Source organism: Suricata suricatta, chromosome X (assembly GCF_006229205.1).
Source record: "Suricata suricatta isolate VVHF042 chromosome X, meerkat_22Aug2017_6uvM2_HiC, whole genome shotgun sequence".
In the NCBI taxonomy this organism is placed as follows: Eukaryota; Metazoa; Chordata; class Mammalia; order Carnivora; family Herpestidae; genus Suricata; species Suricata suricatta.
The window spans coordinates 18,609,881-18,629,323 of record NC_043717.1 but is presented as its reverse complement, the minus strand read 5'-3'; the positions used below and the strand labels follow the sequence as shown (position 1 = coordinate 18,629,323).

The 19,443-nt window shown below is 42.0% G+C and overlaps 1 protein-coding gene across 2 annotated transcripts in view; it reads left to right on the top strand.

Annotated features, from left to right (window-relative positions):
• The window catches only part of APOO (apolipoprotein O), a 55,443-nt gene that overhangs the window by 12,976 nt on the left and 23,024 nt on the right, over positions 1-19,443 (top strand). The window contains exons 1-6 of one of the 2 annotated variants that reach the window (XM_029930697.1): positions 1,233-1,505; positions 1,599-1,705; positions 9,468-9,575; positions 10,952-11,071; positions 13,817-13,871; positions 16,820-16,915. In XM_029930697.1, coding sequence (XP_029786557.1) covers positions 9,561-9,575; positions 10,952-11,071; positions 13,817-13,871; positions 16,820-16,915 — 286 coding nt within the window. In that variant the 5' untranslated portion in view covers positions 1,233-1,505; positions 1,599-1,705; positions 9,468-9,560. Of the gene's footprint in view, positions 1-1,232; positions 1,506-1,598; positions 1,706-9,467; positions 9,576-10,951; positions 11,072-13,816; positions 13,872-16,819; positions 16,916-19,443 lie in introns of those variants that run through there. The other variant, XM_029930695.1, reaches the window with a different exon arrangement.

Genomic DNA, 19,443 nt, shown 5'->3' with positions numbered 1-19,443 from the left:
TGTAACATTTGGAGGAAAAAGACGTAAGTATGCCTCATTTTCTATAAATAGGAGACTCTCTAACTTTAAATGACATTTACTGTAAAAATGTCCCCACATGCACTTATTTTCCACAGTGACAGGTATAAAAATGGTCCTGTGTAATAACTTTGGAAATAGCTGCACATTTTAGTGTACAGGTTATATGACCGCTAAGTTATATACAGCTAAAATGTAATAATTAAAGCATTAATTAGGTTTATTTATGCAGTTTTAAAAAGTTTATTTTTGAGAGAGAGCGAGCCTGAGCAGGGGAGGGGTAGAGGAGGAGGGAGAGAGAATCTCAAGCAGGCTCTGTGCCACCAGGGCAGAGCCTGACACAGAGCCTGACATGGGGCTCAGACTCACAAACCATGAGATCATGACCTGAGTCGAAATCAAGAGTCAGATGCTTGACCGACTGAACCACCCAGGCACCCCTATTTATGCAGTTTTTTGATGCCAAATTATTTTGAGTATGTTATGAAAACCTCATCTGACTTTGATATTGAAAGGGAACTTCTTGATATAGATTGTTTTTTATATTACTAGAGCAGCGGCCTGGTTTGTAGTTCTATATTCGCTGTGTTTAGAGATCGTATCTACTCATGGGTATAGCTGGAAAGGTTTTGGCGTGTCAAAAATCATCCTCAGGTTCCAAACCTTTGGTTTCTTTTGTTGCTACTTTTTTCAGAGGCTGGTCCTAATCACACTAAGTCTTAACATCAGTCTGTTGGGTGACTACTGAAAGAAAGACCTGTGTAAACTTTCTGATTGTTGAGGCTGCCTTCTCTCTGCAGTGGTTTTCCAGAATTTCCAGTTGTGGTACATTACTCTTCTCTCTGTGTTCCTCCTGTCCTCTGTTGGTTAGTGCACTCATCACAAGTGGTATAATTATTTTACACTTTTTTAGATTGTGGAGGCAGCAACCACATCTTAGTGTCTTTGAAGTCTGTTTTCATTGTTTCATTAAAGAGTTCCTTTGATGTTGTCCTTTGTGTGGCTTGGAGGACCATTAAATGAGGTGGGGAAACTCGGAGAAAAACAGGGTTTTGGAGAAAGGAAGTTCATTATGAGGTAGTGATGAAACACTTGCTGAAGATGACCTTGGGGAGTTCCATACACAAGCCCCTGGCTTAGGGAGGGGTTGGGGTTGGGAGTACAGATTTGGGCATCAGTAGCTGTAGGGTGGAAGTTAAAGACTTAGATTTAAATGAAATTGCTCTAGAGCAAGGAGAGAGGGTTAAGGATTACTCTAACCAACCTTCAAATGGGCAGAGGAAGCGAAGGTCCAAAAGGAGAGGGAAGGAGTGCCGTACAAAGCATGTATAGTGGAGCCACAGTAGAATCCTGGCAGCTGAAGGAAAGGAAGAGAGTCTGAAGATGATGGACGGGTCGCCAGTTTCAGGATGCAGCCAGGATGCCAGATGTCTGCTGGAGTTTAGTAACTGGGAGGCCACTGGTGGCCTTGGGAAGAACAATTTCAGGTACCTTGAGTAGTAAAGGGAGAGAAGGGAATGAAGTAGAGAAAGCAAGTAAGAGTCTGTTTTTCTAACTTTGTATTCAAATCTCACATACAGAAAAGTGCACAGATCGCAAGTGAATTTCTACAAACTGACCATACCAGCTTACCTAGTATTCTAGAAGCCCTCCTGGGCCCTTCTGGTCATTCGCCAGCCTGCTACGGGTATTTACTATTCTTTTTTTTTTTTTAAGAAATAGTTATTTATTTAAGTAATCTCTCTATCCAGCATGGGACTCGAACTCATGTCCCCGAGATCAAATCGCATGCCCTGACTGAGACAGCCAGGCACATTGGTATCCACTATTTTGCCTCCTAACCACAGTCTGTTTCTACAGTAAATTTGTCAGTGAAGAGAAATAGAAGGATGGGTGGTAGAATGAGAATTAGGGGTGGAGGGTGTTGGTTGTATTGGATTTAAGATGGGGAACATTTTCTTGAATGTAAATAAATCCCATAACTTCTCTAATAGGTGGCCAGTCACTGTGTCTTTTTAGATTTAGGACAATTTTCATTTAATTATTTCGAGTATTTTTAAAAGTATGTTTGAGTGTTTATACTAACTTAAGTTTAATAACTGTTCCCCCAAGCATCTGCTTGTGAAATACTGATTTTCTAAAGTTGGCTGATTGTGGGAATAGATTCTTTGACCCCCCAGAGGTTTACTGAATCAGACGGGGGCGGGGGCAGGGAGGGAATGTGTTGGAATCTATGCTCCTAAAAAAAAGACTCCCCAAGTGATTCTGAAGTCTCTTGTGTATGCAGGTCTGCAAAGTGAAGCTTACATTTTATCCGAAAAGGAAACTGGTATATATTTTAAATGAAAGGCCTAATAAAATAATAGATCTATAATTTGGGGCAAATAAAGGATCACGCTTCTTAAAAATGGGAGAGACTATATACTGGATTCCCCATGAAGTTTGAAAAGAAAGCAAGTTGTCAGGGGTGAGCCCCACTATTCGTGAGGACCCTTGAGTAATTCTCAAAGTGGCTTATTTAGCTTGAGGTTTTTATTTGTCTTTAAAGCAGTTTTAGGGGCTCCTGGGTGGCTCATTCAGTTAAACATCCAGCTTTGGCTCAGGTCATGATCTCACCACAGTTTGTGGGTTTGAGCCCCGTGCTGGGCTCTGTGCTGACAACTCAGAGTCTGGAGCCTGCGTCCAGTTCTGTGTCTCCCTCTCTCTCTGCCCTCCCCTACTCGCACTCTGTCTCTCTCTGTTTCTCAAAAATAATAAATAAACAATATTAAAAAATAATTTAAAACAGTTTTACTGGGACACAATCAGAAGGTGGTCCTAGAGCTACAGAGTCCAAGGCAGTGCACTTTTATTTGCAAGGACAGTGTCGCTTTTACCCATTATGAGCTGAGTGTTTATGACCTCACCAGATTCATATTTTGGGTAACTGTGTCCAAGAATCTCCTTTGCTGCTGGAGCTGAAGGATAAACTCAGTCTTAGGCCTGAGGTTTTTTGGTGTTTTTTTTTTTTCCAGGAGTTTATTTTTTAAATTGTCACCCTACTCTTTTTGAGTAAACTCATTAGCTTCCTGGAAACTCTGTAAGGGCAAGGACCATGACTGCTTAAGTGTTGTAGCATATTGAGCACTGTGTCTGACATGGAGTAGGTATGCAATAAATATTTGTTTTTGAAATGAAATCGTAGTTGACCTAATCGTTAGATCATATGTAACCCTGCTCTGCAGCCAGATTTTTTTGCTCTCCTCCATTCTTGATGAGCTTCAGTGGAGAGAGGAAGAAGCAGAAAGCCTGTTAGACAGGGGTGGCCCACCCCTTGTTAGGGCCCCATCCAATCAACTGCCAATCCTTGTGGTCACTTTACATGGCCGATTAACCCTCTGTGGGCTGTGTAAAACCAAATGTTGAAAGATAACCCATATGTCTGAGTTGGAGCATATACTTTAATGAGGGAGAGTTTAAGATCTCTTCATGGGGAGGGGCGTCTGGGTTCCTCAGTTGGTTAAGTGTCTCACTCTTGACTTCGGCTCACCCCATGATCTCCTGGTTTGTGGGTTCGAGTCCTCCCTCGAGCTCTGTGCTGACAGTGTGGAGTCTGCTCAGGATTTTCTCTCTCCCCACTCCGTCTTTTCCTACCCTGCTTGTTCTCTCTCTCTCTCTCTCTCTCTCTCTCTCTCTCTCTCTCTCTCTCTCTCTCTCTCTTAAAATAAATAAATAAAAAATAAAAAAAATAAAATTAGAAAAGATATCTTGCTGGGAAATAGAATCAGAAAGAAAGAAGGTTGGGGCCCCTGGGTGGCTCAGTTGGTTAAGCGGCCAACTTCGGCTCAGGTCATGATGTCACATTTGTGGGTTCGAGCCCCGTGTCGGGCTCTGTGCTGACAACTCAGAGCCTGGAGCCTGCTTCAGATTCTGTGTCTCCCTGTCTCTCTGCCCCTCCTCCTTTCATGCTCTGTCTCAAAAATAAATAAAACATTAAAAAAAAAAGAAAGAAGGTTTAGCCGCACAAACCAAGGAACTCAATAGCATTCCCCCGGAGCTTTGCAAAGCTAGGGGTCACTAGCTCACCTTTGTCTGAGTCAAATTTTCATTTTCTCTATGACTGAGGGTGTCTTAGAACTGTATTCAGACCTCAGGCAAGCCTTACTTTGAGACCCCCATCTAACAGGCTAAGCTGGATCTAAAGCAACAAAGCTGTTCCATCTAGTTAGTCTGTACCTGCAGCTTAGTACTCACTGAAGAAGCGGCTCTTAACAATGGGCTTGGCTTTGGCCTATCAAGCCAAACTCATCCAAGCTGAATCAGAGCATGTCTGGTCTCTTGGAAGGTGCATCTGTACCCATTTTCAGAGCCCAGCTATCTGCCCTGGGTAGAGGGTGAACCTTGCAAACTAGATTCTCAAGGCCTGTCACTGGGACAGTGGTGCTTTGGCCAGGTGTAGGCACAGCTTAGAGGCTCCAGCTCCTCATCAGAAAAGATCCACGGGAGATCTCACCTCTCAGGAGGCATTTTCAGACTGGTTGTACCATAGTGGGTCCAGACTCATCGTGGAGAGAGAAGGCCTTTGTTGCAGTCTCACACAAGGCCACCCGGCAGTAGTGTCTGCGGGAGAAAAGGTGATAAAGCCCGAGCATTAGTGCTGATGACCCAGACTCTGGAAGTTGATTAAACCTTTTCCCAAGACACCTAACTTCCAGGTTAGTGTTCTTTTTCTCTCTTCAGGGAATGGAAAATTGAAGAAGGTTCTTCTGTGTCTCCTCTTTTGCTCTTATACTTTCCTGGAGTGATCTCTGCCCATTTAAACAGCCTTTCCCTTCTTAAATTCTGATATCAAATAGATTGGCCTGAATAGTTAAGATGAGTTCTAGCAAGTTACGATCGCCACCTGGCAGGGGCACCCCTGCCTCCAGGACCCCCACTCATGATAACATCTGGTCTGGCTGAGGCAGGATGGGATAGTCTGTCACTAAGAGGAGCATCAGGCTCGTCTGCCTGTGGACCTGTTCTCGAGGCTCCTTCTGTGGGTTCCCGTCACAAAGGTCACTAGCACCTGATTCCTTACTGTGGGCAGATTCCTTAGGAATCACCCTTGGCCTGCAGTTACCACTCATATTTTGGCACAAACGTGGTGCAGTTTACGTGTACGTGGATTTTTTGAGATATAGTTTACATATAGTGAGATGTACAGATGTTAAGTTGTACGGATCTTACAATAATTTGAGTTTTAACAAATGTATATCTACCTCTGTGACCCATACCCCAATCCAGGCATGGATCATTCCTGCCATCCCAGAATGTTCCCTGTACCTTCTCAATAAGTCCATCCTGTCCCCATGCTCCACCTCTCAGGCAAGACTATGCTGATTTCTATCACTGTGTGCTAGATCTGAGGCCCAGGCTCTATAAAAAATTTTTTTAATGTTTACTTATTTTTGAGAGAGTGTGAGCATGGGAGGGGTAGACAGAGAGGGAGACACTGAATCCAAAGCAGGCTCCAAGCTCTGAGCTGACAGGCACTCAAACCCACGAACCCTGAGATCATAACCTGAGCTGAAGTCAGATGCTTAACCGACTGAGCCATCCACGTGCCCCAAATACGTATCTTTTAAAAATCCAGGGTCTCAGGGGCGCCTGGGTGGCTCAGTTGTTTAAGCATCTGACTTCAGCTCAGGTCATGATCTCACAGTTTGTGGGTTCAAGCCCCGCATTGGGCTCTGTGCTGACAGCTCAGATCCTGGAGTCTGCTTCAGACTCTGTGTTTCCCTCTCCCTCTGCTCCTCCCTCACTCATGCTCTGTCTCTCTCTGTCTCTCAAAAATGGGTAAACATTAAAAAAATTAAATAAAAAAATAAAACACACATATTTTCTTGAAGTCTGGATGGTGAGAGATGTCAGAAAATAATATTTATTCTGGCAAATCGGTGGTTCTCAATGTGGCAGGTGGGGGTGGTGAGGTGGGATGCCCCCCAGGAGTCTTTGGCAGTGTCCGGAGACATTTTTGAGTCACGATTGGGAGGGGTGCTGTTGGTATCCAGTAGGTAGAGGCCAGGGATGTTGAGAAGCCTCTAGTGCACAGGACAGCCCTCACATCAAAGAATGAGCCAGCCCCCAGTGTTAATAATGCGGAGATTGAGAAACCCTGAAGTAAATTGTGTGCTCTCTGCTAAGAGAATTGTGGCCCTAGGGAGTGTTAATCTGTAGATGTCCCAAGTGTCCTGGCGTGAGGTTTGTTTTCTCTTTATTTGTTGAGAGCCTTCAGGAAGCCGAAAGAGCAGCTGCTGGAGGGCCCTTCTCGGGTGCTCTGCCCTTGCGCCCACAGTTCTTGCCGTGGCTGCGGAGTGAGGGTGGCTTTGGAGGAGGCGGAAGGCTGATGGGAGAAGAGGAAGAAAACAAGAGCAGTAAAGGGCCAATCTTTGCTTAATATTAAAACTAGACAAGTGGACGAGAGGGAAAAATAAAGTCAGAGTAATCAAGAGTCTAATAAAATGTTAAATTTCAAAAGTAAACATGCCGAGATTGAAAAGATGAAAGGGAATGATCATAATCACTAAGAACTCACAGGTGGAGACCTGAATTTAACCAACAGAAGGCCATGAGGTGAAAAGTGAAATATGTGAGAAGTAGATAGGATTAAGGATCGAAAGCCAGAATTTAGAATTAAAAAGGTCCACATGAGGCATTACATCAAACTAGGATGAAGGTAGAGGCCAGTGTGAACCCCAAATGTTTGGAGGCACCAGTGCTGGATGGGCAGGGGAAAAGGTGAGGTACCAGCTCTTGCCGATAAGGAAGGGATCAAAGTCCAGGGTGGGGCTAACTGGCTCAGTGGAAAGTCTGAAGTTCAAAGCACTGTTGTCAGTAGGTCGTGGACAGTCCCCGGGGGCAGAAGGCACTGAGTTAGCACCTCCCAATACCAGCAGCCTCACAGGCCCTGTCCTGGGGTGCCGGGAGCAACCACACTGACTTTTCCCCTGGAAGCAAAAGAAATGTGTGGCAATATTGCCTTGAAGTCCTTTCGAGGTGAACACTTAACTTCTTCAGGGTATGTTAACTATTTTTAAACCAGTTAAAGTCATAACCATTCTTTTTAAAAATTCTTTAGTTTCATTTTAGAGCGAGAGTGGGAACAGGGAAGGGTGCAGAGGGAAAGAGAGAGAGAGAGAGAGAATGAATCTCAAGTAGGCTCCACGCTCAGCACGGGGCCCGACACAGGGCTCGATCCCACCACCCCGGGATCACAACCTGAGCCGAAATCAAGAGTAGGGCACTCAACCAACTGAGTCACTCAGTCACCCCGTAATCGCTCTTTTAAATAGCGCCTAGCTCTTTATTTGCTTCTAAAAAATGAGAATTTCTCTTTTTGTTTAGACCTCCAGGCATACATTTCAATAGACATTTTTGTTATATTTTATTTAGCGTTACATGTTTTGTGAATATTATGGAATAGCATAGTCTTTCACATTGCAGGCACTGCAAATCTCAGTGATATGATTTCCATGTGGCTGAATCATGCTTCTGTAGTTGGAATAAGTCAACCATTCGTTTTCCGACCTCTCTTCCATCTATTCGTACAGGCAACAACCAGTTACTGAGCATTCCTTCTGTCCTAGGCACAGTCACGGGCACTAGGGAAACAGAGTAAGACATGGCGCCACAGTGAACGGGCTTTCAATCTAGTAGGGAGAACTTGATAGACATAAATAAATGGATAAATAAGGAAAGAAAAGCAAAAAGCAGTGTATCTCCCTGCTTTTAGGCAGTTGCACAGAAAGACAAAGCCAGTATGAGACATTCCAGGCAGAGCAACCGGCTCGTTTAAACGCAGGGAGCTGGGCAACATCTTCATATGCTGTGGAGTGCGTAAGCTGTGGGAGAAGGCAGTGTGGCAGAGAGATGAGGTCAGAGGTCTTCAGAGTCGGATCATAAGGGGCTTGGTTTGGCCCCATCAAAGTCCTAGATAATAAATAACAAAGGATCTCAAATAAGAGCAGAAGATAATCAGTTTGTAGTTTAGAAAGATCATTATTTTGCATTGTGGTGGTTTGAGTTCAGAGGGCCAAGCGAGCAGTTAAAATGCAGCTAAAAACCATCCAAGAAAAAAAAATGAGGGCCCAAGGGAAGATTTTACCAGAGGGGATAAAGTTGAGAGAGTGAATTGAGATCATTTAATAGTCAGAATTGACAGGACCTAATGACCAGTAGGATGGGCTGGTGGTGGTGAAGATGACCTCACAGTTTCCGATAGGGTTGTCTGGTCAGGTGGTGACACCATGCCTGAGAGAAGTAGAGGGAGAGAGGGAGACGGGGGGTGGGGGTGGGGGGGCAGGTCTGGGGTAAAGATGCTAGAGGGTCAAGTGCTATGTAAATGTCGGGGGTTATTATTGGGGAGAAAAAGCCTTCTGACTTGATTCCACAGCACACACCCACCGTCAGGCCAAGTGTGGAGTTGGAGGTACAGACAAGATCCTGATGCGTCCATTTTGGGCCTGCTTGGAAAAAGTAGAAATCTCCAGGAGTAATTGGATAAGCAAGCTGGGAGCTCAGGAGGGAGCTCTGGGCTGCGGCTACAGATCTGGGAGTCACTGGCTTCATATTGAAGCCCTGGGTGTGAGCAACCCAGTGAGGGAGAGCAAGGCACAAAAAGATACTGAGTTGGGGAACTGAGATCAGGGGAGAATCTGAATGGGAATGGAGAGGGAAAGCTTGTGAAAGTTAAATTATTAGAATTACAGAAATCATCTTTGTTGTGTTCAATGAATTGCTAGGTAAGATCCTTAGAAACCTCTTCCATTGTTGGGATGCCTGGGTGGCTCAGTCAGTTGACGTCTAACTCTTGATTTTGGTTCAGGTTGTGACCCCAGGGTCATGGGATCAAGCCACATGTCTGGCTCTGTGCAGAGTGTGGAACCTACTTGGGATTCTGTCTCTCTCTCCCTCTGCCCCTCTCCCCCAGCTTGAGCGCTCTCTCCTTCTCTAAAATAAAAAAATCTAGAAACCTCTTCCATTGTTGTAGGTGTGGGGAGGGCATGTATATGTGAGAGAAATAGAGAAAGAGACTATTTTATAATTTTAAGTTCACTCCATAGCACTTCTCTGTTATTTTTAAAAGTGCACGTGTGTGTATGTATGTGTGTGTATCTTATTTTACTTGACAGGCTGTGTGTGTATCTTTTATTTTACTTAACAGGCTAAGTAGAAAAACTTAGGAACTACTGTCTTGGAAATTAAAGGTGACCTGAAATTTGAAGTCTGTGAGTACACATTTTTACTTTCTGACTTCCGTAGAACTTTAAGAACACGTCTCTTTCTCATAAAGCGCCATAAGCCTTCCAGGGGCAGAAGTCGCAGAGGCTACAAAAAGGAAAAGGTCGCTGAGGTTACAAAAATGCTCATGTTATGCACATTCAGTTGGTTGCATTGATAGAAGGCTTAAGGCTGCTTCTGTGTTTCAGGTAATTCAGAGGTCTGTGGGGCCGGCCAGCCTGAGTCTGCTCACCTTCAAAGTCTATGCGTCATCTAAAAAGGATTCACCTCACAAAACTTCCATGAAGGTTAATGAGGTAACACACCTTTCATGCCATGATATATTTTGAGCATCTGCTGTAGTTACTATAGGAAGTATACAAATGGTCTATCAGGAGATATGACAGTTCAGAGGACACTTAAAAGGAGGAAATATATTTCCTTATAGCTTTTCTTCGTGGAAAACTAACATATAGCTTTTTCAAAAAATAAACTTTAATTAATGGTACTTAGCTAAGGGCATAATTAAAGAATATTTCCTAAATGTTTTTGTGGGGAGTCTGCCATGTCCCAGTAGGTTGTAAGCACAGCTCAGCTCTGAGTGATCTGCCTGCTCCTAGGCTGCTTTGCAAGCCAAGAGAACATTTGCATCGTTCCCTTTCTAAGGAATTAAAGACCTGGGTTCATTCTTCTTCTTAGTGAGATTAGAGGCTCATAAGTAAGTGCTTAATAAATACAAAATAAATAAAGCAAGAAATCTTCTCTCCATTGTTTATAGTCTTTTTTGTCTTTACTTCCCACTGATGATTTTGGGTATTTGGTTTGGGTATTTGGGTATTTGTTGACTTAGTGTATAGTCACAAATAGTACCTCTAGTCATGTGCCAGTTTACTTGAATGGTGTTTACCTAAAGCTAATTAGTTTATGTTTTGCCCTTTATACTCTTCTTCTCAGACCTTGGGACATGGGCGACACTGAGATTTTTTGAGGGTGAAGAAGGCAGCCATTAGTAACTGTGTACAGTTTCTTTTCTGGGTAGGGAAGAAACTTACTGTCCTGCATGGATTAGCACCAGACTGATCTTTGGAACTCAGCTTTTAAGCTCTCCCTTCCCATGTTAGAGTAATAGAATTGTTTTTCCAAATGGAACCTAAGGTGAAATCCCAAATGTGATAAAATGGATGAAGGGGGTTGCTTTGTCTGCCACCTCTAGAATGGGAAGAAGATAAGGACACCTCATAGTCCTGTCTTCTTGGCCTTGTCCTTACTCATAAGTGCAAAGACCCCCAGAAGTAAGATTCAGGGTGCACGTAACCCTTAGAGTCTGTGAGTTATTAGAAATATGATGCTTACCAGGGCACCTGGGTGGCTCAGTTGGTTAAGGGTCTGACTCTTAATTTCGACTCAAGTCGTGATCTCATGGTTTGTGGGTTCAAGCCCCACATTGGGCCCTTTGCTGACAGTGAAGAACCTGCTTGAGATTCTCTCCCCCTCCCTCTCTGTCCCTACTGTGCTTGTGCTCATTCTCTCTCTCTCTCTCTCTCTCTCTCTCTCACCAAAAAAATAAACTTAAGAAAAATTTCTTAAAGGAAGAAAAGGAATACGATGCTTACCAATTTACTGGTTGATTATATTCTCTCATGGCTGTCTATACCTTTTTGTTTCTACTTGTTTTGTTTTTTAATATATGCAGCTTTCACTCTACTCCGTTCCTGAGAGTCCATCTAAATATGTGGAGGAGCCGAGGACCCAACTTGAAGAAAGCATCTCACATATCCGACATTACTGCGAGCCATATACAAGTTGGTGTCAGGTACAGCTGTTCTGAAAGTAGAGTGACACTTTTCTGTTTAGAGTCAGTAGTGAAAAGTCTGTGTGTGTTGTCTGTGTGTTTTCAGAAAAAGGCACGATAAAGGACTCTCACTTCGAATTCCTGACCCACAGCATCCACCAGTGTCGTCTTCCAGGGGGATTTGGGGCTGGAACCCTAGTAGAAGGAAAAGGATATAGTGTAAACATTTATATCCGAATTGGAAAGTTTTTCTCCTCCCAGAGATTCTACAAATCAGTACCATTTTAACAGGAATGGTTACAGAACATTTTGAATGCTGTAATCAGAGGGTGGATCACCAAAAACGTGTGGGATGACACATCTGAGTACTGACCTGTTTGCCCCGCCGCTAAAGAGCTACATATACAGATTGGCTTCCGTCACTGCTCAGGTCTTAGGTCAGGCACTTGTTACTATGTTCAGGGAAGCACTTTGGCGGTTTTTAACATCTGAAATGCAAATTTACAATCTACAGAATGCTTGTGTGGCCTTTGACACATAAAGTATTTGTCATACGGGATCTGGATTTCAAAACTTGATAATAGATCAGTAAAAGTCTGTAGATGTGTGTGACACGGTCTAGGTTTACTTGGCTTGAGAGTTACAAACTGAATTTTTATCCAGAACTTGTTAAAAAAATTTTAATTCCACTATCTGTGCCAGTGCTGAACTTCTTTTCACCAATTTAGAAGAAAATAGTAAGCATAGACTCTCTCACCAATATAAATTAAGCCAGTATACTTAAGTATCATAACCACATTATTGAGTTATGAATATCTAAAGATGTTTACATAACGTGTTATAAAAAGCTTAGACTTTATTCTCTTGTTCTAGAAGATTTTTAAACCATCTGCTGGTTAAGATAAGGTCAGCAAATTTGTGCAAATATTTTCGTATCATGTAGGCATGACTACTCTTACTTCATGCTTTTTTTTTTTTTTTTTGGTTATAAAAGTACTTTGTCTCTTAACCTTTCAACCTAAGATTGCTTTTTGTTTTTTACTTTTTCATCAGTGCATGATGCTCAGTGCAGCAAAATACTTTTCTAGATGATAGAATAGTCATCAACATGTTTGTTTGTATGACTTCTAAATAAAAAGGCTGTTTTGTGGTTACAGTGGCTTTATTTTTCTACAGAATGAAGCCTTCTTCAATAGAAATATTTCTAATTCCTAGCTCCTTTTTCAGGCCAACAATTTCTAACCCCTTTATTTAAGAACTAATTTAGTTTTCCTTTATGGTGAAAAGATGATGCGAGCAAAAGATATAGGTCATCACTCTGGATATTTATCTGTAGCTTTTCTTTCTTCTTATGGGCATAAAATACCAATAATGGATTTTAATGAAGCAGTATTGAATTTTTAAATGTTCTTTATGTCCTCCTCTAAATTCAGTATTTATTGGTTTTTGTTAATTTTCCTAATAGTCTGTAAGTATATTTTATTTATTTTTCTTCACATTTTTATTTAAATTCCAGTTCGTGAACCTGCAGTGCAATATTGATTTCAGGAGTAGAATTCAGTGATGCATCACTTACTGTTTAATGACAGTCATAGTATTAGGCTACTTTGTTCTGACTTGGGCCAAAGTAAATAAAACAAATCCTTTTCCCGGTGGCATCTGGTTCTGATACTTCTTGAAGGTGGGGTACCTTCTAGCTAGCCCCTTGTTTTCTTTAGGATATATGATGTTCATGTACAAAGCCATTTTGTTGTTGTTGTTGTTGTTGTTAAGAGAATGTTAATACTTCATTTGCTCCCGGATTGCGGTAAATGTCTCTCAAAACTTGGATATAGACTCCTTTGTCCCATTCAAGCTGGTCATTCCTGCTTCAGATGGGCAGTTTTCAGATACAGACTCTAAAATCATGGCTTATAGACTTAATACGAGAGACAACTTTAATCTCACAGGGAAAAATTGCCACTTTAATTACCAGCAGGGTTGATTTTTGCCTGTTCTCTCTGAATGTAATAGAAGAATTAAAAGGCCGAGTTTGTTGAAATCACTCTACATGAAATCTCCTTCCTGTGGCAATAATACACTTTCTCCTGAGCAACTTGTGGTGAAGGGGAAATTACAAAAGAAAAAAAGAACAGAAAAATACCCAGATAGACACTATTTCCCTTTGTTCAAAAAGTCTTACTGGTGTGCCAGGGTGGCTCAGTCAGTTTAGTGTCTGACTCTTGATTTCAGCTTAGGTCATGATCTTGCAGTTTGTGGGTTCAAGCCCCGCATCAGGCTCTGTGCTGACAGTGCAGAATCTGCTTGGGATTCTCTCTCTCACCCCCTCTCTCTCTGTTCTTCCCCTACTTGTGCGCTCTCTCTCTTTCTCTCTCTCTCAAAATAAATAAACTTTTTTTTATTTTTTAAAAAAGAAAGGTTTTTGGGGTGCCTGGGTGGCTCAGTCGGTTAAGCGTCCAGTTTCAGCTCAGGTCATGATCTCACAGTTCGTGGGTTCAAGCCCCATGTCGGGCTCTGTGCTGACAGCTACCTCAGAGCCTGGAGCCTGCCCAGATTCTATGTCTCGCTCTCTCTCTGACCCTCTCCTGCTCACACTGTTTCTCTCTGTCTCTCAAAAATAAATTAAAAAACGTAAAAAAAATTAAAAAAAAGGTTCTCTTAAAAAAAGTGTTATTAATGTGAGAATTTATTCAGTAAAAATGATTATATTTGTTGTTACTTTTTAATCAGCATATCGTTCTCACTCATTTTCTTTTACCTCTTTAGGAAATGTACTCACAAACTAAACCCAAGATGCAGAGCTTGGTTCAGTGGGGGTTAGGTAAGTTGATTTTTAATTAGGCATAATCAGTTCCTTCATTAACATTGGACTTTTTCACGGGGATTCCATGAATGGACTCCAAGAGACCTGGGAATTTCTTAAAGTTGTATGCAGAATATTAGAGCTATATGGATATTTCTGGAAAGAAGATCTATTATTTTCATCAGATTTTGGAGAACCAATATCCCTAAACATTTGGGAAGTCTCTTCAAGATCCCTTCAAGGATTGTTGGGGTAATGAGTTCAGATACACTGGATTTTATTTTTTCTTTACATCTCTTTCCAAGTGCACTGTCCCTAACTCACACTAACCCACACTGACTCATCAGTCATTTTTCAGAATGAGGATAGCTCATGTGTATGGTTGTTAATACATGTCACATAAGTTCAGAGGCAAGAAGGAACTGGGCTGGTGTGGCTGGGGAAGGCCTTATTACATGAGTGCTGTTCTTATATTCTTTCCTTGCGTTTTTTATTGTCCTTGATTGTTTTTCACATCCACTTATGCCATACACTCATGAACTGGGTTCACAGCCTATATTCTGACTCGTGTCCATCAGAAACTGGTGAATTAATAGACGTTGAGCCTATTTCATTCCCCTTACTGGGGAACTCAGCAAAGAAAAACTCATTTTTTTACAAGTGTTTATTCCCATGACTGAATAAAACAAACACAAATATGGTTTATTTCCTTGTGAAGATCATCATAGGGTGTTGATGCGCTGATACGTGATTGCTGACATCCATGAATAATATCATGTATGAGTGACATCTTAATTTTATTGAGTTTATAAACACTTAGTTTTTATTACATGCCAGGAACTAGTCTAAGTGCTTTAAAATATTAATTTATGTATACTCCTCATAATCCTGACAGTTGGGTGCTTTTCTTTATCTTCATTTTTAACCTGAAGAAACTAAAGAACTCCTCATCTTTTATCAGTACACATGTGACTCAGATCTTTCCGTTGTTACCTGTCACATCCCTGTGACTCCTAGCCGTAGGCATCATTGGCAGCGTAAGTCTTGTTTTCTTTCTCTTGGTCCAGATACTGTAAAAGCCCTTCAGAAGAGACATTCCATTATGAGTTGTGTTGTCATCTGCCAAGGTGGTCTGTCTATTTCCTGGGAGGCACAGCCAAGACATGTTACCAGAAGCTGGGCTGTGGCTTCCTTGCAATCTCTTAGCTTATCTCCTCTCCCATTTCTTTGTGATTTACCCACTTCAACTCAGGACACCAAGGCCTTCTGGGTGCCCTCCTATCAACTGCTCTGGGTACACATCTCAAATTGAAAACACTGTGCTGGTAGGCCAAAAAAAAAAAACAAAAAACAAGGAAGTAGAACATTGCTTCAGATGACCCAGACAAAAGATGGAAAGTGAAAACTAGATTAAAGGCGAAATCAGTAAAAGCCAGACAGGAATCCATGCAAACAGCACAAGCTGTAGAGTAGTATTTGAAATGATCACTGCATTTCCCAAACAACCTAGGAAATGGAAAACTGGCATGTATCTGCTCTTTTCCGGGGGAGAAAATTACCGAATATTCTGGTCAGTTCAGTTCCATGTACATTTGTTAAGTCACCATCACAGCAGGCATTGACGATCATGGCCAGTTAAGAGTGGTCACAACCACTGAGGCGTGTATCATAGATTATTCAACACTAGCACAAATACAGAGACAGTTACAGAGCACTGTCAAAGGGGTAAGAAAAGGAGACTGGTTTGATAGAGATGGGAGGGATGGGAGGAGTCAGGGAAGGATTTCTGAGGTGAATCTCAGAACAGAGTCAGCCTCACCAAGATATGTGGGTGGAACTTGGGTGGCATTCCACACAGAAGCACAGCGTGATAGAGGCTTGGAAGAGTGACTCTGTGTTTCATGTGCTGGAAACCGGAAGTAGATAGGGAATGCCATAGATGGGGTTGAGAAAGAGACATGAAGGCTTTTTAAGTTACAACTTCTCTGAAACCCATTTGTTAATTCATTCAGCATCCACCAACACCTAGCAGTGCTTTTAGTAAATATCTGTTGGAGGAACATTCATTATTAGCACTGAGGGAAAATAACATAGAAGTCTAAGCGATCCACCATTCAGGGGTATACATTCTCCTTGAGGAGACATAAAACACACCCCTGAATAATTAAACACAAGGTGCTCTCAGATTACATACCAAATGGTGATAGTACAGCAAAAACCTATGATGGGACATCAGAGGGGGGAGAGAGGCATGGGCTGATGAGTCTAATAGGAAGGGCTTTTCTGAGGAGGTTAGGAATGCAGATGGCTGTTCTTTGATGGGACTGGCTCAGAGGACTGGAGAGGAAGCATGATTCAAGTGAAGCCATAAGGCATGTTGAGGCATGACAGATAGGCTCACATGTTGCATTTATTTGTGTTCATTTCATCCATTGACTATTTCCTGCACATACTTGTGCTACAAGATTCCTTCATTGTCCAAATGTGTTCTGTATTTGAGTTCTGATAATGAATTCACAGGGCAAAGCACACATTAGTCCCCGAGTCTCATGTATTTGGTCCCTGACTTTCAGAGAACTTGAAGCAAAGCTTCAAGATAGTGACAGATCTGTCCAAATCTTATCTGCTTCTGTGTTTGGACAGCACGCAATCCCTGAATTGGTATTTCTCTCCTTGTGGATAGTTGATTCAAATCTGTTGCGTCAAGGGATATGAAGGTAATCTAACATTTCTTTGTTGTCAGTAGGTCATCAGACCAAAAGCGTTTGAAAATTGAATACTTGCCGTATGAATAGTAAATCATGTTTATATATCACATAAAAAAGAATGTGTTGAAAATAAAGCATATTAGCATAAAGCAAAGAACACATTATTTGAGAAGCATTTCTAGTTATATGTAAGATTTTTTTGTTTTGTTTTTTAATGGGCAATTTACAGAACTGTTTCCTGGTCTGATTCTTTTATAGACAACTATGAATATCTCCAAAATGCACCTCCTGGATTTTTTCCAAGACTTGGTGTTATTGGTTTTGCTGGCATTCTTGGACTTCTTTTGGCTAGAGGTATGTGCAATTTTATGGGTTGTTTTTTTTTTTAAACAGCTCATAAGGGAGAGATAAGAGGTATGTGGTTCTTTCTTTTTATTTGCCACTTGTCAGAATGAGTTGGTTCCTGAAATATGGCTTTCGTAAAAAAAAATATATGTGTAATTGATAGGGTTCTTTTCTCCAGTATATTTTATTTTAAGCATATATGAAAATTATAAGAATATGTGGAAAAAAATTATATACTTTTGGTTAAAAAAGGAATACACTTATCCTTTATAGCACATTCTCTTGATCAAATTACTATCTCTCTTTGCTACACAAAGAGTGAATTTTTGTTAAACAAAGTCTGTCACACCTGAGAAACTGTTTCTGTTTGTCTCACTATTGGATAAGAGTATTAATCACAGTATAAATAGAACTGTGATTTTGTTAATTTCTTTTTTTTTTAATTTTGTTAATTTCTTGATGTATCATAGCTTTGGTCATCAGTGATGATATTAAAACTTTTAAAACACTTAAAAGCTAACAAATGTCAACTGAAATATATCACTACACCATACTGCTGGATTGTAAAACATTTATAAGAAATAAAGGATGATAAGGTACTTTACTATGAGATGAATGTGTTATGAACTACTGAAGTTTCACTGACTATAAATTTCAGACTTTACAGAATTTCCTAAAATAGAGAGTTTATGAACCCTGTGACCAGACCCTTATAAAAGATGAACTACAGTGACTGCTTTGGTACCCATTTCTCCTATTTAAAAAAAAACTTTTCTGGGGGCGCCTCTGTTACTCAGTAAGTTAAGTGTCCGACTCTTGATCTCAGCTCAGGTCTTAATCTCAGGATCCTGAGTTCACGCCCCACCTTGGGCTCTACACTGGGCATGAAGCTCACTTTAAAAAAAAGAACCAAACCATTCAAGAAGTTTCTCTGTACATGCCTTGGCTGTTATTTTAGTATCTAGAGACAGGCAGCACTGGCGCCACTCCTTCAACCTGTGGAATGAACTCCTGTCGTAGTTTACGTGCCTTCCTCCCAAAGTTAGAATTCATTTTTACTAATGGACTTGAGAAACAGTTGAACCAATATTTCCCCCCCAAACTTCTTTCCCCTCCTTTCTGTAAAGCTGTCCAAAAAAGCATTCCTGTCTTATTTAGACAGTGTTTGGAATTTATGAAGATCCCAAGGCCAGGGTGCTGGAATCTTGGCTACTGTTAGAGAGCCAGGAATGTGGAGTCAAGTGAGATTAGCGCTGCCCCCCCCCCCCCCCCCCCCCCCCGCATGGTTAGAGCCCGGCCCTAAAGAAAGCCTCCTCCCACCGCTGCTGGCCGTGTTGCTGTGCTCCCTGGTGTTTACTGCCCCGCCCTCCACATACCCACTGGGATGGACCATCCTGAGGAGACCTGGGGACTGTACTCTCCTGGGCACAGCAGCAGCATAAGGACACCCACGGCTGTCGGTTCTATTCCTTGGTTTTTGATTGCTGCTTCATGTGTTCTCTCCTTTTCCCTCTCCTGGGAGGGCTCAGTAGGTTTCCAATAATGTAATACCCTAAATTCTTTTTCAAAAAAGTACACATGCACGCACACATTCCCACACACATACTCAACAGTGGGTCTTTTCCTCGGGGTGCTGGAGTAGAAGGGCCTGACGGGAACGTCAGGTGGCCACTCAGTGGGGGGGGGGGTAGGTATGGTTACTGCGTGGCCTGCAGTTAGGAGGCCCCTCGGATAGGGGGTCCCCTGTTCTGGCAGCAGCAGGGTGGGCTCAGAAGATCCCTCCTGGTGGGGTTTCTTTTCTTTTTTTGTCTCACTTTTAAAAAATTTTTATTTTTTAATAAAAATTCAGCGTTCAGATGTTCAGGGTGTACAATGTGACGTTTTGATAGACAAATACTTAGTGAAATGATTACCTGAGTCAGGCTAATTACCTTTTCTTGAGATGAAAGCACCTGTAATCTCTCTTAGTAAATTTCCAAGGTTCAATATTATTAAGTATAGTCATTATGCCGCACATTACTCTTTAGACTTACTCATTCTGTCTAACTGCAACTTTGTACCCTGCAACCAATATCTCCCCATTTCCTCCACCTTTCTGCTCCTGGTAACCGCCCTTCTGTCTGCTTCAGTACATTTTTAAAATTTTTGAGAGTGAGGCTGTGAGGCCGAGAAGGAAGGGCGGGGGGAACAGAAGATCTGAAGCAGGCTCTTTGCTGACAGCGGCAAGACCCATGTGGGGCTCAAGCTCACAGACTGTGAGATCACGACCTGAGCTGATGTCGGACGCACAACCGACTGAACCACCCGGGAGCCCCTGCATTTGACTTTCTGAGATTCCATATATCAGTGAGATTATGCTGTTTTTGTTCTTTCTCTTTTTGGCTTATTTCACACAGTATAATGGCTGAAAAATGGCTGGTGTCGGGCTTGCTGCCCTTCACCTGCTCCTCATTTGTGTGAGCTGCTTGGGAACTTAAAGCTTTGAGTGTATGGGCAGAGCATCAGGGATATAACAGCATTTTCTCTTCTAGAGTAAT